Source organism: Fusarium odoratissimum, assembly GCF_000260195.1.
Source record: "Fusarium odoratissimum NRRL 54006 unplaced genomic scaffold supercont1.11, whole genome shotgun sequence".
NCBI lineage: Eukaryota > Fungi > Ascomycota > Sordariomycetes > Hypocreales > Nectriaceae > Fusarium > Fusarium odoratissimum.
In genome coordinates this window covers 23,054-43,296 of record NW_022158697.1, presented here as the reverse complement: position 1 = coordinate 43,296, position 20,243 = coordinate 23,054, and the positions used below count along the sequence as shown (strand labels likewise).

The 20,243-nt window shown below is 49.5% G+C and overlaps 9 protein-coding genes across 10 annotated transcripts; 3 read left to right on the top strand and 6 right to left on the bottom strand.

Annotated features, from left to right (window-relative positions):
- Positions 1 to 258: 258 nt before the first annotated feature.
- FOIG_07440 (alcohol dehydrogenase) lies at positions 259 to 1,512 on the top strand (the record flags this gene model as incomplete). Its single annotated transcript, XM_031207015.1, has 6 exons — positions 259 to 417; positions 480 to 558; positions 612 to 752; positions 802 to 915; positions 966 to 1,160; positions 1,217 to 1,512. The coding sequence occupies 6 exons, from the start codon at positions 259 to 261 to the stop codon at positions 1,510 to 1,512; spliced, it is 984 nt and encodes a 327-aa protein (XP_031062548.1).
- A 255-nt stretch (positions 1,513 to 1,767) lies between these two features.
- Positions 1,768 to 3,129, bottom strand: FOIG_07439 (endopolygalacturonase 1). Its single transcript, XM_031207014.1, has 2 exons — positions 2,827 to 3,129; positions 1,768 to 2,779 (listed from the first exon to the last, which is right to left on the bottom strand). The coding sequence occupies exons 1-2, from the start codon at positions 3,031 to 3,033 to the stop codon at positions 1,904 to 1,906; spliced, it is 1,083 nt and encodes a 360-aa protein (XP_031062547.1). The 5' UTR covers positions 3,034 to 3,129; the 3' UTR covers positions 1,768 to 1,903.
- A 1,108-nt stretch (positions 3,130 to 4,237) lies between these two features.
- Positions 4,238 to 6,036, bottom strand: FOIG_07438 (uncharacterized protein). The gene is made up of 2 exons (XM_031207013.1): positions 4,967 to 6,036; positions 4,238 to 4,891 (listed from the first exon to the last, which is right to left on the bottom strand). The coding sequence occupies exons 1-2, from the start codon at positions 5,852 to 5,854 to the stop codon at positions 4,433 to 4,435; spliced, it is 1,347 nt and encodes a 448-aa protein (XP_031062546.1). The 5' UTR covers positions 5,855 to 6,036; the 3' UTR covers positions 4,238 to 4,432.
- A 522-nt stretch (positions 6,037 to 6,558) lies between these two features.
- FOIG_07437 (uncharacterized protein) lies at positions 6,559 to 10,242 on the top strand. 2 transcript variants are annotated; one of them, XM_031207012.1, is made up of 7 exons: positions 6,559 to 6,675; positions 6,738 to 6,872; positions 6,919 to 7,148; positions 7,236 to 7,324; positions 7,387 to 8,006; positions 8,066 to 8,236; positions 8,303 to 10,242. In XM_031207012.1, the coding sequence occupies exons 1-7, from the start codon at positions 6,647 to 6,649 to the stop codon at positions 9,261 to 9,263; spliced, it is 2,235 nt and encodes a 744-aa protein (XP_031062545.1). In that variant the 5' UTR covers positions 6,559 to 6,646; the 3' UTR covers positions 9,264 to 10,242. The 2 variants fall into 2 exon arrangements, with proteins under 2 accessions (XP_031062545.1, XP_031062544.1); XM_031207011.1 differs by having other exon boundaries at positions 6,919 to 7,181.
- On the bottom strand, positions 9,255 to 10,294 carry FOIG_07436 (2-haloacid dehalogenase). The gene has a single exon (XM_031207010.1). The coding sequence runs from the start codon at positions 10,044 to 10,046 to the stop codon at positions 9,324 to 9,326; it is 723 nt and encodes a 240-aa protein (XP_031062543.1). The 5' UTR covers positions 10,047 to 10,294; the 3' UTR covers positions 9,255 to 9,323.
- Positions 10,295 to 10,995: 701 nt separating this feature from the next.
- FOIG_07435 (uncharacterized protein) lies at positions 10,996 to 13,007 on the bottom strand. Its single transcript, XM_031207009.1, has one exon. It carries the CDS (start codon positions 12,817 to 12,819, stop codon positions 11,152 to 11,154), a length of 1,668 nt encoding a protein of 555 aa, XP_031062542.1. The 5' UTR covers positions 12,820 to 13,007; the 3' UTR covers positions 10,996 to 11,151.
- A 358-nt stretch (positions 13,008 to 13,365) lies between these two features.
- FOIG_07434 (uncharacterized protein) lies at positions 13,366 to 15,345 on the top strand. Its single transcript, XM_031207008.1, has 2 exons — positions 13,366 to 14,078; positions 14,170 to 15,345. The coding sequence occupies exons 1-2, from the start codon at positions 13,503 to 13,505 to the stop codon at positions 15,022 to 15,024; spliced, it is 1,431 nt and encodes a 476-aa protein (XP_031062541.1). The 5' UTR covers positions 13,366 to 13,502; the 3' UTR covers positions 15,025 to 15,345.
- Positions 14,162 to 17,653, bottom strand: FOIG_07433 (uncharacterized protein). The gene is made up of 4 exons (XM_031207007.1): positions 16,301 to 17,653; positions 15,810 to 16,237; positions 15,489 to 15,763; positions 14,162 to 15,425 (listed from the first exon to the last, which is right to left on the bottom strand). The coding sequence occupies exons 1-4, from the start codon at positions 17,464 to 17,466 to the stop codon at positions 15,054 to 15,056; spliced, it is 2,241 nt and encodes a 746-aa protein (XP_031062540.1). The 5' UTR covers positions 17,467 to 17,653; the 3' UTR covers positions 14,162 to 15,053.
- A 174-nt stretch (positions 17,654 to 17,827) lies between these two features.
- On the bottom strand, positions 17,828 to 20,114 carry FOIG_07432 (D-lactate dehydrogenase (cytochrome)). Its single transcript, XM_031207006.1, has 6 exons — positions 19,633 to 20,114; positions 18,751 to 19,577; positions 18,461 to 18,690; positions 18,198 to 18,409; positions 18,075 to 18,148; positions 17,828 to 18,015 (listed from the first exon to the last, which is right to left on the bottom strand). Exons 1-6 carry the CDS (start codon positions 19,954 to 19,956, stop codon positions 17,979 to 17,981), a joined length of 1,704 nt encoding a protein of 567 aa, XP_031062539.1. The 5' UTR covers positions 19,957 to 20,114; the 3' UTR covers positions 17,828 to 17,978.
- Between the last annotated feature and the right edge of the window lie 129 nt (positions 20,115 to 20,243).

The following is a 20,243-nucleotide window of genomic DNA, read 5'->3' as shown; positions in this document are numbered from 1 at the left end:
AAGCACGTACGTTTGGCGGACTTAATGCAACGTGATGACGGCTGACGGGTCATGATCTTATTAATGAGGTTCAGATGATCGGATTTAAACATCGGAGTTAAGCCTCCGTGGATGGTGCATTCTCAGCATAACATGTCATGGCACGTCATAGCCAGTGCAGCTCTCAGAATGAAAGAAGTGTCATATAAACTGCTAAATCTTAATCAACATTCCTTTGCCTCAGTCTTCAGCTCTGTCAACCAAGTCCAGGCTATTAAGATGGTTAAACATCTCCCTTTCGCCGAGATCACAGTACCTTCACCTGGCTTTGGTGCCATGGGCATTAGCCATGGCTTGGGTAATAATTTAACACTTGAGCAAGCGGAGCCAGTGCTTTTGAAAGCCCTTGAACTCGGCTGCACTTTCTGGGACACTGCCGTGAGTGTATCTTCTAGGCAGGTTGACTTGTAAAATAGGTTATTCTGACAAAAGTCCTTCAGGTTGTCTACAAAGCTGGCGTAAACGAACAGCTCTTGGGAGACTTCATCAGGAAGCATCGAGTTCGTGACAAGATATTCAGTAGGTTCTCAGTTTGTTCATTATCGCATAGTATGTCTCACCCTACGTGTCAGTTGCCTCTAAATGTGGTATTGATTGCTTTGGCGACGGCTCTCTCACCAACTCTGCGTCTCACATCAAGTCATACATCGAGGGCACGATTGAGAGACTCGGGTTCACTCCTGACCTCTACTACCTCCACCGTATTGATCCAAGTAAGTCAATTCCACTCTCAACATCTGGTCCGACTAAGCACTACTATAGAGACCCCTCTGGAGGAATCGATTAGTACCCTTGACGAACTTCGTAAGCAGGGTAAGACCAAGTATATCGGAATCTCAGAGTGTTCTGCCGCAACACTTCGAAAAGCCAATTCTAGTAAGTATTCGCCCTCTTCAGCTTGCCTACCTAACTTACATAAACCGAAGTTGCGAAGATTGATGCGTTGCAAGCTGAGTATTCAGCATTTGAAACGTTGCATGAAACCGACGGCCTCATTGATGCTGCAAGAGAACTAGACATTGCCTACGTAGCTTATAGTCCCCTTGGCCATGGGTGGTTGGTAGACGACTTCCCATACCAGAGCCCGGATGACTTCGCAGAGAATGACTTCCGGCGTGGTTGTATGTATTCCTTCAGCCAAACTGATCCGGCGGCAGGCATGACTGACATTTCACAGCACCCAAGTTCCAGGGCGAGAACTTCTATCACAATAAGAAGATCGTCGAGGAGATCAAGAAGCTTGCAGCCCGGAAAAAAGTCAAAGTGACACAGATTGCACTTGCATGGGTTGCAGCTCAGGGCTTCATTGCCATTCCGGGGACAACAAAACCTGAGCGACTGGAAGAGAACTGGGCATCACGAGATATTGAGCTTGACAACCAAGAGAAGGGGGAGCTGAGACGGATCATAGACTCAGAAAAGCCGAAGGGCAACAGATACGGTCCTGCTCATCAGGCTATGGTGGGACATTGAATTTCATGTCTACTGAGGAACCAGAGATCCTTGCCAAATCAACACAGGTCTCAAAAGCTTTCGGTGCTAGTTTCTCGGTGAGACCGCTCCAGCCAGAGGTAGCTGAGTATATCACAGTCACGAGGGTTGCTGTTTTTATTAATTCTACTGCACTCAAGAACCAGATTGCAAATGAAAGGACAGATCATACAAGCAACTGGTTTTATCAAGTCTGCAGACTGTACATTTCACCTCACATGCCATAGACAGAGAAAGCTTGTCTGCGTATCAGGGAGAATAGTATTAACTGATAGCATATATGTACAAAGAAAACAAACAACAGAAGATAGTACCAGCTATATGTCATGTTCTACACAACCTCCATGTACTTCTCCTCACCCAGACTCAACACTTAGCAAGAAGCACCAGAGGGAATTCCCTTGCACTTGGTAGAGGTCTTTCCACCAGTGACCTTGTTGTTGGTCCAGGTCCAGTTCTTGCAGTTGGCGCAAAGGATGTAGACATCAGTTCCGCTGGACTTGACAGTTCCGGTGACCTTGTTGATGGTGACGTCGGTGATGGGGACACCAGCAGTGGGAGTTCCAGTAGGAGAACCGTTCTCGTAATCCTGCTCAATGACGATACCGTACTTGGCGATGTTGGAGAGAGTGATGGTGTCGTACTTGACATCGGAAACGGAACCGGTAGCGCCAGAAACGGTCTTGATGCGGACACCGTTGTCGGAGTTGGAGATGGAAGAGTTGAGGATGCGGACAGTCTTGACGGTGTTGTCAGAGCGTCCACCAACGGATCCAATGGAGAGACCGTGGCCGCCACTGCAGTTGCCGCCGGTGAAGGTGATGTTGGTGCCAGAGTTGATGGCGAGACAATCGTCCTGGTTCTTGACGACGGCTCCAGAGATATACACGCCGGTAGAGGAGCCAACGTCGAAAGCATCGGTGTTGTGTCCGCCGAGAGAGTCGCCGAGAGAGTTGTCCATGTGAACGCCATAGACGCCCAAGTTGGTGACGCTGTTGATGCTGAAGGCCTGGACAGGGGTGTTGAGAACGTTCAAGTTCTTGATGTTGGAGTTCTTGAGAGAGTGGGCGCTGAAGAACTTGGGCTTCTTCTTGCCGCCGTTGCTGCCCTTGCCATCCCACCATCTCTTACCCTCGCAGTCGATGGAGTGTCCAGCAGCTCCCTCGATAAGCAGGTTGTTACCGGTGAAGGAGATGAGAGGGCCCTCCCATTCAGCATAGCCAAAAGTGGTCTTGCCCTGGAAGATGACCTGCACGTTTGTTAGATTTGCATGGATAGAGATATGAGTTAGCTCACGTGAGTGCCATCATTGAGCTTGGTCAAGTCGAGAGTGGTCTTAGCAGGAACGGCAATGTTGTTGAGGGTGATAGTAGAGCAGCCAGCCTTGTTCTTAATGGCAGTAGCAGCATCGGTGAAAGTACAGCTGCTGGCACGAGGCTCAAGAGTTGGGGCTGCAAGTACGGAGGCGACCAGGCCGCTGAGAAGGACAGTTGAAGAGAACATGTTAATGAATGGATTGTTAAAAGAATGGAAGTTTAGAGAAAGTGTATATACGAATTGAAGTATACTGTTGAATGGAATGCTGATGCCAAGAACAAGTTAGACAATGCCAAGAGCATGCGGCTCTCTTATATACTAAGTGCACTCCCTATATCTGAAGCGCGCATTTGAAGCTCGAATCATGAGATATCCGCGCATAGGTGCCGTTCAGCCGTGATAGTGGCCCGTGTTTACAACATCATCGGCCCTGCATCTTGATTAGGGATCGCGAGTTTGGTTTTGGGAGGTTCGGGAATTAGATTGATGCTCCACATAGCCCCCAATCTACCGGGGTTAAGATTGAAACGCCAACCTCGACGCCACAAGAAGCTTAGTCAATTGGTGGACTGCATTTTTCCAGAGCACCTGTCAGGCTGTCATGTTTCACCATCGAGTCTGGAATCTGGACCATCTCGGATGCCCGGCACGTTGAACGCATTCCAACTGTTTCTCAAACGATTTTTGAATAAGTAAAACTGCTGCACGCTGCGTGTGCTCAACTGCACTAGCCAATATAGCTTCCCCCGAAGCTTTTCGGCAATAAGGCACGTCGGTGATTCTTTTCATTCGTGGGTGTATTTCCCCAGATTGTGTGATCGTTACGAGCTGACACCACCTTCTTCATTAGCAATGGAACGGCGAACTCTATTCTCTTTAGAATTTGACTTTACTAAGTTAACGTTGATTTTTACCTCCTTTAAGTCTAACACTAAGTGTTGCACAGATTATCTTTTCCCTCTAGCTCCGATATGTCAATATAGTGTGATTGGGGGCATGGCGATTTGAATGGGGGGAGCAAGCGTCTCGAACTTCTCAGAGCCCATTTGTCTCATTTTTATCGTCCAGAGGAGTATATGTGCCGGGTAATGAGACAAATTCTATGCCATCAACAGTGAGAACCCAAGCTGATAAGGCGCCCCCAATTGGAGAGGAGTCTGGGTCGGAAACCAGAAATATGTGTCCCAGGAGAAAGTTCCAAGTATTGGGAGACACATATCAATGGGAATCAAGTGTTGTGGTAAGCTTGCATCCCATTAACCCATACTCTGCAAAGCCATTATAAGTTTTCATAGGACCAAACATGTCGCCATGCAGGCGACCTCGTTCTGATTCCTTTTCTAACCTCACTGTAGCACGCATCTTTGTATATTAAAAGGCAATCTCGTCCTTCAAGTGATCATAAGAATCACTGTATTAGTTGTTGTTCGTCTCACTCCACATTACTTAGAGAAGGAAAGACGGATCCTTGTTATATGAGAGCTACTTTTACTTTGCCAGTATTTAGAAGCTCGTAACCTATTTCCGGTGACTCCGAGTCGCACAGGCCCCGATTTGTGTCCAGATGGGACCAGTATACGTACACTTAAAGTCTATCTGGCCGAAGTGAAATTCTGTACTTTACGACCTCTGGATCCTCGTATTCCTCCATCCACCGAGGATCAAGAGTAATGCTCCATTGCCTCACATGGAACATATCCTGGTTATGAAGGTCTGCGAGCGACTCATAGAACTGAGCGTCCTCCTGTTTCTTTCCCGGAGTTGCCGTCCTTACCCACTTCTCCATGTTATGTTCTTTGGCGACTTCGTCATCGGCCCATATACCAAGAGGGTCTTCACTGTATCCGGCCATCTGGATCATTCTCTTATTCTCAATGGAGAAGGCATTCGTGAAAGTGAGCCACTTGTCGCGACGCGCATTTGCCCAGTAGTCAAGGAGGCCTTCTGGTGCTCGACCGTTTATCACGGCACCAAGAGCGCGACCGAGGGGTCCCGCGTCCAAGAGGCCTGTAGTCAAGCCCAGTCCTCCAATAGGGTTGTTGCTCTACAGGTTAATGGTCAGTACTTCAGATGATCTCGCGGAACATGGTTACAAGGGTCTCTGAGAATCAGTACGCACATGAGCTGCATCTCCCGCCAGCAAAACTCTCCCTTTCCTAAATGTCGAGGCACATCTCTGATGAGGCTTGTACTTGTTTAGCTCCACGAGCTCGTATTCGACAGGCCAGACTGGGAAAATGTGCTTGTAGTGCTCATCGATCTCGGCCCGAATCTCATCGTTTGTCATTCCCGCCTTAACACCAAAGGCACAACGCCAAAGGCCAGCGTCGTCTAGAATGCATACGACGGACCAGTGTACAGGGTCCATGATAAAGTTGGCGGTCGAAAACCCATGCTTCATGAAATCAAAGCGTACGTTGGTTGCGACGAAATCTTCCTTGGGCCAAGAGAAGCCGTCAAATGTGATGTCGGAGAGTCTGCGGACGGCTGACCCAGCGCCGTCGGCCCCTACCAGCCAGTTGCACGTGTATCTGATCTCGAGGTTTGTATTAGTGTCTAAAGCCACGACTTCGACTGTGTCTTGTCCAGCGTCGGAGTCGATCTGAATGACCTTCTGGCAGAACTTGATCTCAGCATTGTATTTATTAAGGAGATGGTCGACCAAGATTTTGGCTAGCTTGGGTTGCGGGCAATTGAGTCCGGCAGGGAATACATCAGCATCTTGAGTCTTCGCGATAGAAGCGACCCTTTCCTTGTTCTTCCAGAAAGTCATGACATCATTGAGAACAGACTCCTTCCGGACATCATCGAGTGTGCCAGACTCGAGCAGCTCCGCTTGTGCACAAGGCTGGTAAACAGCCGCGCGGGGAGACTGGTCGACTTGATGGTTTCTCTCTAGAACCAGTACTGGCACATTGAGTTTTGCCAAGTTTACCGCCGTAATTAGACCAACCGGACCTGCCCCAACGATTATAACGGGATGAGGTTTTGGGCTAGGGGAAAGCATGATTTCGTTGATAACAAGCAAAAGTGAAAATTTTCATATAACGTAAATCCGAAATATAAACCGGAAGAAGATGTTGTGGCAGCTGGTCCTACGATACAACAGACAATACTTGTAGGAAAGCAAGCAAGTGAAGCCTCTCCTCTTTATCCCACATACGAGAACCTGTATTTTGGCAGATCCAGGGTATTTAGAAATGGTCTGCTGAGCTGACCCCACAAAGCAAACCCGCCACCAAGACACAGGTTGCGAGGGGTAGGTAGCATTAAGAGCTCAAGACCCACCATGGCAAGCATGGCACATGGGCAAGTGGAACCAGGTAAATAAGTATTTATTTTAATCTTTTGCATTATAGATACATTTATTTTTAAAACTACTTACTCTTTCCCCTTTCACGAGATAGAAGGAGCATCTTGTTTCTTCCAAGCCATGAAACGACTCCAAGGGCGATCTCACAAGGATGGAGTTGGGGATCGTTAGCTGCCATCGTCTTGGCTTGGCTGATTGGAGATTGAATTGTGTCGGCCTGATATATATCGTTGAGACGTCATAAGCTTTAACTATCAATTAACTTACTCTCTTCTTCAAGCCTATCTTACTCAAGATAAGACACTGCGCACTGACTAACTATTCTGGGATAGCTGCTGGAAAAGCGGGGTGCAGGAAAGTCACGTAGGTGATTAGCCCCCGGCCAACATTGGGGAACATGCATTCATACTCGTCGAAAACCCCTTATCTCATAGTGAGCTCCCTATTTGATTCAATACGTAACCGTCAGTTACAGACCTAGTGGTTATGGAGCATCGAAGACGCGTCTCCCGAGCGTAAGATTCCTAGACAAGCCAGGGAGGGATATACCGAATTCGTCTAATGTCGGATGCGATAGGTGCGATGAATGTCGTCGATTGAAAGAGAAATGTGAAAGCGGCTTCCCGTGCCGCAGGTGTTCCCATCTCCAACGGCCATGTAGATACACAGATCCGACCCCGAAACCTCGTGAGTTTCGTGCCTACGTACCGAGGTGAGTAGCTTCAACGACTGTCGAGACCATGTCTGACACCTCGAAGAGAAAGCCGTCGGAGACCAGATACGAGCCAGCTGATTGAACGTTCAAAACACATGGAACGGATATTACGGCGCACCATGCCAGGAGTCCCGCTTGACACCGAGAACCTCTCCAATATAGCAGACAGACTCGACGCCGAGCATCAGAGTCTAAATCCGGCCTCAGATGGTCCGAGGGACTTGGAAGGGCTGGGGGACAATTTGGAAGCGTTGGAGATCGATGATGAGGCGTGTACAATGCAACCAGTTGGAGATACGACAGCGCGTTCGTCGACCTCATACTTCACTTGCACTGAGCACGGGTACTAAACCATCACAGATTTCTCAGGGGAATTCTCGTATTGGAACTTCTCCATGCGTGTCAAAAACCTAATCGAGAGCCAGATACAAGAGCCGGAGAGCCGCCGAGTATGTTATACTACCAACAGGCAATGCTTCTCATTCATACCTCATTAACTAATAATGTGTAGGAGGGCAATAGTCAAAATGATGACCCGGATGCTTTTCCACGTGCGCATCATCTACGTCCTGGGCATAATCACTTGTCGGAAGCCATATCATCGTTCCCCCCTGCAAACATATCAAACTTCCTGGTGACAGTCTTTTTCAAGTTCGCAGAGAGCTATCTCTTCTTTATTGAAGAGAGCTGGGTCTTTGAGAAATTAGATCTGCTCTATAAGAGCCCTCAAGGTCTGTCCCAAGCTGGTAGTGAAGTGACGGTCAGCATCCTCCTGACAGTCCTTGCCATTGGAACGCAATACGCTCATCTTGAACACGCCAACGGTTCTGAAAACACCTCGACGTCAGGCCTCTTGGAGGAAGAGATAGGCGCCATGTTTTATCAACAAGCAATTCGGCTGCTCCCCGAAATCATTGAGATCTCGTCCCTCGAAAGTGTGCAGGCATGCCTGTTGTTTGGATACTATTCCCTGCCGATTGACGCTTCTGGCCTGGGGTTCATCTACGTTAACCTGGCTACTAGGCTGGGGATACAGAATGGCATGCATCGAAAATGCAGCAACAGCGCCTTTAACACAAGCGTTATCGAAACTCGAAATCGCGTTTGGTGGACGACCTACGTGTTGGAAAGGTAAGCTATGGCTTCCCCGGACTGCAAATGGAACATGGGCTCCGCTGACTGGAGAGAAGAAAGATATCTATTTTTCATGGCCGGCCTATCTCGGTGTCTCGGTCAAATATCGATGCCAGTCTACCCATACATCAGGACGGTTTACAATCAGATGATTGGCGCAAACGAGCTTCTTACACTGGAGTTTCTGTACAGCTGATGTACTTTCTCGAAGACATGTATCACGAAATGTAAGTTGAGACCCAAGCTCGACGCATGAGACAAAATACAGTTCGCTATAAGTAACACCCATACAGCAACATCTTGCGCAATTGTCGAAAGCGAGAGATAGTCACAATCGTATCGCGGCTTGTGTCCAAAAAGGACGGCTTGACCACATGGTGGCAATCTCTCCCTCCGGATACAATCGACGCAAATGAGCAACCAACAATGACACAGTCACGTTCGGCAATGCACCTAAGACTCGATTACTGCCTAGTGCGCATGTTTGTCGGGAGACCGTTTCTACTGAAGAAAGAAACAAAAGACTCTGCGACAAGCCCGTCCGTCCCCGAAAACAGCCCTGGGACCAACGAAAGAAGTGCCTCGAAACTCGTGAGTAGCCGAGAAGAGCTGATAAGCGACTGCATCAAAGCGGCAACAGAAGCCCTTGATATTTGTCAGCAGCTACGATCGAGCGGGATGGGTCTCGCTCGGGCCTCGTATTCCGAATACAGTGCGTGTCGAGCATCGTTGCTGGTGCTGATTGCCTACTCGATCCGCAACCTCTCTGACCAATTCCGCAAGTCGTTATGTGAGGGATTGGATATGATACGGGAAATGTCTGCTGCTGGGGAGTCGGCACGGTCTGAAATTTCCTTGATCGAGTCGCTAGAGCGTGCTCTCGCTCGTCTGCACGCTGGAGCACGACCGAACGACGTGGGCAGCCATAACCAAGCATATTCCGATTCGGCATACGAAGCATTCCGCAGCTGGGGAGCCAACTTGGCAGGCAAGAATGCGCTCGACGCCACTACACCAGCGGTTCCGAATGCCTCAGGTGGTCAAGCGGAAATAGACTCCGTGTCTGGCTGGCCTGTAGACTTCCAGGCCCTGTCCAGCATGGACTTTTTCAGTGCTTATGACCCCACGGCTGATCCTCTACTTCAACTACCCGTCTTTGGTACTGAAAATCTCTCTCCGTCTGATGGATGGCTTACCCAGTCCGAGACCGAAATACTTGGACGATTCATTACAGGACCTCATGGAGGAAACTAGGCACTGCAAGCGATTTATATTAAAATAAGGTTGATGGAGCTTATGTAAAACAGACAAGAACTAAAGCGATGCTTGTACAATCCCCTTTGCCATCTCTGGTAGTGTATCAGCCATAACCTCCATCTGGGCGTCGAAGATCTCAGCGCAGGGATCCTGTTCATATATGGTGCAATAAGCGCCCCGGAAGCCAACCTTGACTGCAGCAGACACGTCCCACATGTGAGCAGCAGCAAACCACTTGATATCATCCGGTGCGAATCGAGCTAGGGTTGGCTTGTATGCAGCCAACGCTGGCTTGGCCACGCCCTGTCCATCGCAGCTGATGAGGTTCTCCAGCGGCATGTCAACGCCAGCGCGCTCAAAGTATCCGCCCACACGCTTGGTGTCGCCTGTTGTCAAACACCACACTGTGAAGCCGGCGTCTCTTAATATTGCAAAACACTCTTTTGCTCCCGGTCGCAACTCGAGGTCCGAATATGCCTGGACACAAGCATCCCTTTCTGCGTCTGTGACGAGTTCCCGTGGTGCCGCAACGCCAACCATGAACAGCGTGCGGTAGAACAAGGTGCGCAAGACTTCCTTGTAGGGACGATGGCGCTCAGAGACGGAGAGAAAGGTGAACTCCAGCTCGGCTGCCGTCATCCAAGTGTAGCCGAATGCATTGGCTGTGATGTGCTTGGCGGCTAGCTTCTCGCCAATGACACGGTCAATGCCGTTGTAGAAGGCATTGAATGACACGCAGGTGCCGACGACGTCGAAGACCACATGCTTTTGATTGGCCATGATGGGGGCTTGATGCCAACCTTGGTTGCAATCCTAGAGGATAGAAGAGAGCGGGGCAAGAGGGGAAAGAAAGTTTGGCGAAACAAGATAAGATGCGGATAGAAAAGGCGCAATGACCTGAGGTTACGTTGTAGACAATTATCTCAAGAAGAGACGAGTTACAGCATCAACAACAACGTGAAATGGTCTCTTTTATCCAATGATGACTGTGACACTGGTACTCTGTACTCCACTGCACCGGTTATCGCCATTTCATCTTGATCTAGCCTGATGGAGTAGGACCGGTCCGGTCAGACATGATTGGCTACTCCATTCTCTGGCTATCAGCCATCATTATCGGGGATTCCACTTTTGGTTCTTGACTCTCGTGGCTCCGGATCGGAGATATGCTAGCGGCACTTAAATAGTTTAGCGGTATCTTGACATGAGATACTCAACCGATAAGAGCACGCGGATGCCGCTGTTCCGGTCTGGTTATCCTTTCCCCAGAAGTTATCTACGGAGTACGCGTATCTTATTGCATGTCTAACCTTTAGACTAATAAACTTTGAGCGAATCAACTGAGATGGATAAAAGAAGTTCCATAATACCTCTCTGAAGATCTGACCCTAATGAGGCATAGTTGGGTCAGACACTAGAGGCCTGTAGTGACTTGCTGAAAACCTAAGCTAGCCAGCAGGCCGGCTCGCTGGTACATTAGAATCTGCAACACTCTCGGCATTTCCCACATGTCCCACTTTCCCCGCAAAGTGCAGACTTATCTTAGATGGCCGACTGACCACTCTGCGCCATTGTTGCGTGCATCGATGCGAGTCTGGAGCAATTGTTTCTCTGTTATGCCATACCTAACCGTATCCCCAATATTGCCAAGAGAACGGAATTTGCAAATCTTATGCACATTACACTGACACTCAAAGTCTCACATAGGGGAATCTTAGATTGCAGCTTATGAGGTACAGGGTAGGTCATAGACACGTAATAATAAATAAACAATAACTACACTACGTCAAAGCGATCACCTCTTTCGAGCATATAAGAGCTCCACGTGTGTAAAGCCAATACAGCAAAAAATCCCACAAAGCTACTTCCGCTACCCCCCCAACGTTCACGACCACAGAAAGTTCAGTCTTGCCAGTCCGCGCCGAGGCTTTGGCTCCACCCTTGGCTCATTCTCATAACGATCGATTAAATGACGAAGTTCAACGTCTTCCAATGGAATGACCTTGGTCTTGAACCAGAGCTTGTAGCCGAAATACATGATAAGAGTGAAAGGCAAATTGAAGTAATTTGAAATGAACGACTCGATCTCCCATTGCCCATGGATAAAGGTCGTGAAGCCGCCAGTGAAGAAAAGCAGAACAAACAGGACAAGAGAGGCATAGGTCGTATAGGGCTGGAAAGGAGCGGCCCAAGGGAGTTCCTTCTGGCGATTTATTCCTTGCCTATTGCAAGCGTGGACGAATCGCAGATAGACAATGCAGATGGTGATCCAGTTGACCAGGGTAGAGATGGAGACGAGATCCTGCAGCCAGGTGAAGACTGTGCTAGCCGAGTCGGACAGGGTCATGTATCCCAGGGCCATGAAGAGGCCATAGAGGGAAACAGCGACATAGGGGATACCGAATCTGTTAATACGCAGGAAAATGGACGGGGCTTGGCCTTGAGATGCCATTCCGTATAGGATTCTGGAACCGCCAAGCATGTTGGAGTTACCCGCTGACCAGGCCGAAGTGAGCACGACGGCGTTGACGATGGACGGCACAACCTTGATGCCTGCGTTTTGGGCAGCAATGACAAACGGCGACATGGAAGCGTCTCCCGTCCATGGTACTAGCTTCTTGTCCGTAGACGGGACGACCAAGCCAATCATGAAGATGGTCACGACGTAGAAGAGGGCGATGCGGATCAAGATACGTCGGGCAGCCATGGGGATAGACTGACGGGGGTTCCTCGTCTCAGCAGCCGCCAGCGTGATGTTCTCTATGCCCGAGTAGGCGTAAAGCGCATTGTTCAGCGTCTTCCAGAAGCCCAAGAACCGGCCAAGCGACCCAGCGATGCCGAGGTACTGAACCATGGGCCCGTAGGGGCTTTTCCAGTACTCGAAGCCGATGGCCTCACCTTTTGGACCGCCACCACAGGTAATGACCAGAGCCATGATGTTGACGCCAACAATGAGCATGATCTTGATTATGGAGAAGCCAAACTCGAGCTCGCCGTAGATGCGCACGGCCAGTAGTGAACTGACAATCATGGGGATGCCGAGCACGGTGATCCAGATGGCGCTGTTGATGGTGACCCAGTACTCGATGATGACGGCCGCCGCGACAATCTCGGCGGGGATGGAGACCATGTATGAGTAAACTTGATTCCATCCGTTGGCAAATGCAAGAGCAGGGTCGCAGAAGAGCTCGGCGTAGCGAATGACACCACCACTGAGGGGCGCCAGAGCACCCATCTCGCCAACGCCGCAGACGACACTCGAAACAGCCAAGCCAATGATCAGGTACGCCAGGAACGCACCGAGCGGACCAGCATAGGCAATGGCTCGCCCAGAGCTCAGGAACAGACCAGTGCCGATTGTGCCTGCCAGGGCAATCATCTGAATGTGACGTTGATGTAGACCCTGCCTGAGCTCGTGAGACTCCACGACCGTTCCAGCTATATTCTCGACATCGCTGTCCCGCCGCGTGTCAGTTGCAGGACCACAGAGTTCCTTCTCCGAAGGCATAGCGTCGACTTTGAGAAGTTGGGACGAAGCGTCGTGAGTTGACATTTGGCTCCTGCCAAGACAGGAAAAGGAGTTGTATTAGAGACTGCTGCACAAGCAAGCAAGCAAAGCAGAAAAAGAAAACTGAGTCAAGCCAAGATGGTTTCTTCTGTTGTTCTGTTTCTGTTTCTTCTGGGAAAGGAGATGAATGGAGGATCTTGACCATTTGTTTCCCCGTATTACGAAACGTTTTTATGTCTGCCACAATTGGCCACGGCTTATCAGTAAGGTATGCCTAGGATCCTAGGTAGGTCTGGGGAAGTTCTGGCTAGGGTGATAGCTGCAGATCAGACCCGGGGTCGACCGGCTATGGAGATATGAAGAGCGCGTTGAGGTCAGATTGGCTGTCTTTGACTCCTTGAAAGTGTAGGGCCCTGCAGTCCTGTATGGTATGGTACTCCCACCGTGGTGAGCGATATAGCGTTAGCGGCATTGTCAACCGGGGCCGGAACTATTTACCCAAATTGGGTAATGCCGGCCCGGTGGACCCCGAGTCCGGTCTATCTAGCCGTATACAACCATTCCCCAACGAAAGCCGACAAATCCGAGCGAATTCGATAGCACAATCCTCTAAATAAAGTTCAGCTAAACTGAAACAGTGTATGCCTCCAGATAACCTCCATACATAACATACCTGAGATACTGATCTTGATTCTGTAAGCAAACTTTCATCACATCACAGCGCAATCATGGCCATCCCAAATGGTAACACATCTCGCACCGCCGGTACGCCCAAGTGCATGCCCGTGCCGGACCCAGCGCCATGCTTCTGGCAACAACAGCAGCCACAGGATGTGACTGAGCTCCGCGACCACCGCTCTTCAGAGCAGCTACTTGACTACAGCGACATCGTCATCATCGGCGCTGGATTCGCAGGACTCAGTACAGCGCACCACCTCGTCCGCGATGCCGGCGCCACGTCTATCTGCATCCTCGAGGCCAGGGGTATCTGCTCTGGCGCCACTGGCCGCAACGGCGGACACTGTAGGCCAGACCTCTACGGCCATATTCCAACCTACATAGATCGAGCCGGCGAGCGCGCTGGCGCTGAGATTGCCGAGTTTGAGATTGCCAACCTGCGCGCCATCAAGAAGATCATTGATGAAGAGAAGATTGATTGCGACTTCACTCTTACCCGATCCATTGATGTCTGGTGCAACGAGGACTCAGCCAAGAAAGCAGAGGCCGTCTACCAATCAATGGTGTCTCACAACTTTGAGTATATGGATGATGTTGTGTTTTATACAGGCGACAAAGTCGAAGGCGTAAGTGGCCCGAATACCAGCCCAGATTGTTTTGTGTGGGGACCACATACGTTGATGAAGATATCTACTGACTAAGCCATCTATATAACAGATCTGCGGTGTCAAAGGCGCTGTTGCATGCGCAAGCTTCACGGCCGGGACCATGTGGCCCTTCAAATTCTTGATGCACCTCACAAGACAACTCCTCACCGCAGGCGTCAACGTCCAGGCACATACACCTGTCACCTCCGTGACGCCAGACCCCTCGGGTGACGGCTCGTTCATCGTCGAAACGCCTCGTGGCAAGATACGAGCAGGCAAGGTCATCCACGCTAACAATGCCTATGTCTCAGCGCTTCTCCCGGAATACAGCAAAAACATCATCCCCTGTAAGGGCATTTGCTGTCGTATCACCGTCCCAGAGGGAACCACGGCGCCGCTATTAAACAACTCATACATCACGCGCACCAAGGATAACACACTCTCGTACTTTATCCCTCGACACGATGGTAGCATCATCGTAGGTGGTGCTGCATCTGTTTTCCGGCCTTTCAAGGAACAGTGGTATGACAATGTGGACGACAGTGTCCTTATCGACTCTGCAAAGGACTACTACGAGGACTACATGCAGCGAACCTACCGCGGCTGGGAAGAGACTGGTGCCAAAGTGAGCAATATCTGGACCGGCGTCATGGGTTACTCATATGACTCAAATCCACACATTGGTAAAGTTCCCAGCAAGGATGGGCAATTCATCGTTGCTGGGTTTAATGGACACGGCATGCCTGTCATCTGGTTGGCAGCCAAAGAGCTGGCTCGGATGGTATCCCAAGGGACTCAATTTGAGGAGACGAAACTCCCTCGCTTGTTCCAGACAAGCCAGTTCCGCATTGACCGGGCGCAGAGTGGTAAGGAGGAGGATGGTGATATTATAGGCACTGGTAATTTTAGTACTACAAAGCCATAGAATAAGAACTGAAAACGATATAACGCATGTCAACTATACATAGACTCCCACCACATGAAAAGATCTGGAGCCAAGTCTAAGTCAAGAAAAGCATTCCAGTCACTAACTCCCTCAACTGCCATATTGTTAAATGTGCAAGCATAGGCAGCGTCCTCGAAGCCGTCTTTCAGCTGAAGTTCAGCACCATCACTGTCTTCCCGTGTTTCTTCTCCTGATGCTATATCGGGGCTGCCCGACGCGGCTGGTAGAGCTATCTGTAGCATAATGCCCAGGAACTTGGCATATCGGATTGCCATATGCGAATCATCAGGGGAGCCACCGTGGACTGCATTGATAACGCGACGTAGAAGATAGATATTTGGATGTGCCCGATTTATGTTCTTGGTTTGTGCAAGGGTTGCCTAGTGTATAATGCCTGTCAGACGCCTATGGGGATATGATTCTGCTTGGAATGTGCAATGTACCTTGAGCAGATGAAGACTCGCAGCAACGATGAAGAGCCAGCATCGAACTGGTAGATATTTGATCAGCCCCGAAGGCTTCAGGAAATCCACAACTATAGATAAAAGTGCGTGGCCGGCCTGTGTTGCCTGATCCTCAAACTCAGACAAGGCTTGAAGCCTTTCTTGCGGCAGGGCTCTGGATCCAACTTGTATGGCCTGTGCTGCTGGAGCAAAGCAAAATAAGCTTATATAGTAAAACTCCATCAGAAGACATGCATTTAATAACGAATTGAAATCTGAGAATTGTAAGCTGAGGTATGTTTTCTCGTTTCTTGAACGTACCATCTTGATGGTAGTACTGCCGTCTCCAACGCTGCAGGGCTCTTCGCAGGCGTTCCAAATGAGGGACGAGGTCTAGGTCGGAAAATGATCCGCCGCGGGCTTTCAATGAGTGCAAAAATTCTCTTCCCTTTCGAGTCTCTATAGAGAGTTCGAAATAGCCTTCCCAGAGATGACTGTCCAGTAGAGACTCGGCGAATGTCGTTGCGAAGCGGTCTTTGACTACTTGTCTCGACTTCTCTGGCAATAGTGGCTCTAGACCTAGTCGAGTCGCAAGGCCTTCGTCTGCGAGGTATATGAACACACAGAGGAGACCATTCCATTCTTTTTTAATAGAGTCCAGGTTGGAGGAAGCGACTCTGGAGCCGGGGGATTCGTGCTGGAAGCAGCAGCCCTCGTGGGCTAAAGCAATAGCGTTGGAAAGAAGACTCCTATTCCATAGTCATGAGTGCACTCGATTGAGATAGAATCAACAAGGCATGCGAAATGCTTACCATGACATCTTATTGCTCCGATATGCTGGAGATACAATATTCAGCTTTTCCATTAATGATACCATCCCATACCGTCGCTGTCCAGTGAGTGAGTCTGTATTATTGGGCGAAAGCTTGAAGCCATCACCATCAGCATAGCCATGAGCTTCATCTTCTCCTTCTGTAAAGTCAGTCGGGTTGTTAATAGCCTTTACATGCCAATCTATCAGAAGCAGCATCGCCGCTATCGCTCCAAGAGAGCGCGTCGTGGTAGACCCCCACATGACGGACTGCAGGGATCGCTGGAGGATCCTCCACGTTTGCCAGTGTATTCGCTCGGACCTGATTTCGCCATGATCTCCAGGCAGTGGAAAGTACCTCGAGGAGAGCGTGACGAGACAGACTACCAAAAGAGGCTCCTCAGCAACAAGTTGTCCATAAGTGCTCATATCGCGGTAGTAAGACGGTACGACTGGCTTTAGCGGCCATAATTGATCGAAGAAGAAACCTAGGTAGTCCATCACTTCCTGCTTCGATACAATCCCTTTTCTGATGAGGGAAAAGCTTTTCCATGCTCTATCCAGATTGAGGGATGGATCTGAGATAACAGTCGGAGGGGCAATAGACGAAGCTTGGCTTTGGAGGCCAGGCGTGGCAGACGGGCTATTGTAGGCGTGATTACCGCTCGCGGCGAATGTCAGAAGGTCTAGGGCATCTGATGCATTGTGTATATGTGTAGAAATAAGTCGTTCCCTTGCGTCTAATGCGGTTGGGGTCCTTGGACTCTGGGAGCAGTCGGCGACGAGTCCGTCATCCACATGTCCCTCCTTATTGGGAGGACGAACTGGAACATCTCGAGGCACAAGTGGTGTTGAAGTTGGAAATTCGATATCGGTCTCCGTATGATTGTGACGCGACACTGGCTCAGGGGTCTCAGCTGGAAGCGACAGCTTTCTCTTGGTGCGTCGCGACGCTCTGAACTCACAAGGCTGATTGTCTGCTGAGCATCGCTTACACGGCTGCCTCCGGTCTGATGTCGGCTCGCAGCGGGTCTTGCGCCTACGGCAACGCTCGCAAGATAAGTACGCGCGGCGTCTTTTAGATTCAGGGGGTGAGTCTGCTTGGTTGATGGGGACGAAGTCAAGCTGCGGACCCTGCCAGCCGTCGTTGCCGTTGTGATCCGTCATGTTGGAGTTATCCGAGCATTGTTACACCCGCTTCCCGCACGACAACGCCTGCCAGACTGCAGCTTGGAGAAGTTGGCCGTATGCTTCGGAGTTTGGCTACTGGAAGAGGGTACGTGTGAATGATGCTGGAAGCATCTCCAATGCCGACACAATTCTTGGATCCGGCTATTCTGGATATCCGGGGAAGGGCTTGTCCAGAACAGGTTGGATCAACTCAAACCCCGCACTTCCCTTTGTGATGTTCCCTGCAGCTTGCCCGGACTAGCCTGATTAGGGCAGTGTTTCACTCCAGAGTACGGTGGGCTTCTTGCCCGCAGTATGCATTTCAGCCCAGGACGAGCGAAAAGATGGCTATAGTAATTTGCTTAGTTTTATTTGTAAAGTGTATACATATTTCTTGGATATTTATATCTATTTATCCCGACTATAACCTTTATACTCCATCCCTCAACACTTAGGTCCACGGTCAAGTAAACACAGACTTTGGAATCTCTCGCAAGAATCATCTTTCTTCATGGATCGAATACCTTACCCGGATTCAATAGCCAACTGACAAGAGCCTTAGCATATATTCACGATACGTTAAGCGGATGTCATCATGTACTCACTGGGGATCAAGGGTGTCTTTGATAGCTTTCATAATGCCGATAGTTGCAGGACCGAGCTCTTTCTGTAGGCAATGCTTTCCTTTGTTAGCTGAACCCAAGACAGTCAGGCAGTAAAATAATTACCTTCTTGCCCAATCCGATCCCATGCTCTCCTGATACTGTGCCCTCCATCTCCAGTGCTCTCGCCATCATCCCATCCACACAATCAGACACAGCTTGACGTTCCTGCTTATCATCTGGGTTGTACATAACAACCTGATGGAAGTTGCCATCACCAACATGTCCCATAACACTGTTGAAGAGTCCAAGTTGGCTGGCCCTTTGCTTCGAGATTTCTGTGACTATTGTGTAAGTCCATGCCAATGTCAGAGGAACCATGCTCTTACCGATTAGCTCGGCCATTCGAGACAGAGGTACGGCAACATCTGTGGACCAAATCTGGGTACCCTCTGGTCGGACGGCAAGGTTTGCCCACAAAGCTTGTTTTCTGGCAGACCAAAGCGATTGCATCTCATCCTCCGTTTTGGCAAATTCGAAAGAACGACAGCTGCTGAACTTTGCGATCTCCTTAGTCAAGTTGATGCTGTCTTGAACTGCGTTCTGAGAGCCTGAGAATCTGCATATTGGTGAGCATTTGTACTCTTTCAGTGATAAATAGCAGCCAGGTGCTACTTACTTTAGGAAAAGGGTAGGATATTCATCCCATACTCTTCCACCCGCTCCGCCGCTCTGGTTAATGACCTTCATCTGCACATCATCCATCATTTCCAGGGCAGCGAGAGGCACTCCACGTCGCATCATCTTAAATGCCGCATCCGCCGCCTCTTTGACTGTCGAGAAGGTAGCTGTTGCGACAGAAAACTTCTCCGGAATTATGGCTAGCTTCAGCGTCGCTTCAGTGATTATACCTAATGTCCCCTCAGATCCAGTAAAGAGAGCTGTGAGATTATAACCAGCTGAAGTTTTCCGAGGTCGGTGGCGAGTTTTGATAACCGATCCATCTGAGAGCACTACTGTAAGGTTAATGACATAATCCTTCATAGTTCCATATCTCATAGCATTGGTACCACTGCAGTTAGTAGCTATCATGCCACCGATCAATGCAGTAGGGCTAGGATCAAGCGGCAAGAAGAGTCCAGTATCCTTGATCTCTTCATTCATATTCGTCCAATTGACACCAGCCTGGACCACGATATCCATATCCTCAGGGTGAAACGCCACGATTCTATCCATGCCAGACAGGTCGAGACATACTCCGGAATGAGGGGAGCTAAAATTGCCTTCAACGCTGGATCCAGCCCCGTATGGAATCATCGGGACTTTGTACTTGGTGCAGATACGAGCGATACTCGAGACTTGTTCAGTCGTCTGTGGTCGGACAATTGCCACTGGTCGTACATCAGTATTTGACGTGGACCACTCTGAGTAGCCATGTTCGTCGAGGTCATCCGAGTCTACGCTCACGATGTCTTTCCCAAGTATTCGACGTATCTCATTGACAGCCTAAGTGGTCAGCAACCCGTATTTAGTAGCATTTGAAATCTCTATATCAGCGTACCTTTAACATAGTTGCCGTATCCGCATATGACATTGCAGCCGGAATGGGTGATCTGTCACTTTCCCTCCACCTAGGAGTAGTGTCTTCTGCTGGTATCCGGAGTAAATCAATGCCTATGGACGGTGCGAGGGCCAAGCTGCTCACTGCGACTCCGAGTCCTAGCAGGAAGTACCCTAGAGGATTATGTCTCTGCCGACTGGACAGCACATTGGAAGAAACATATCTTGCTGACGAAAGAGGTTGACGAATAGCGGTGCATTGCCTTGACAGAGCTAGCAACGATGGCCGAGACAAGCTTGAAGAAATGGTCGATATGATCACCATTTTAGTCTATGTTTAATGAGTGAATGCGCTCTGGAAAGTGTAATGTTAATCTTGAAATATTTAATAATGATGGAGAAACCCTCATACGATAAGTCAGAAGGGCCCTTTTTCGCGTGCCACTGAGAGGAATATACAAGTGATTACGAGTTTCACTTCTGAGCTTAAACTCGGAGATGATTGAGTTGGGGAAATTGGGGCCGAGGCCAATGGCAAGCCGCGGTCTCGGATATTCCCAGAGTAGACTAGCTGGTTCGATATCCGACCGGCTCGGATATTTATGGAGTCTT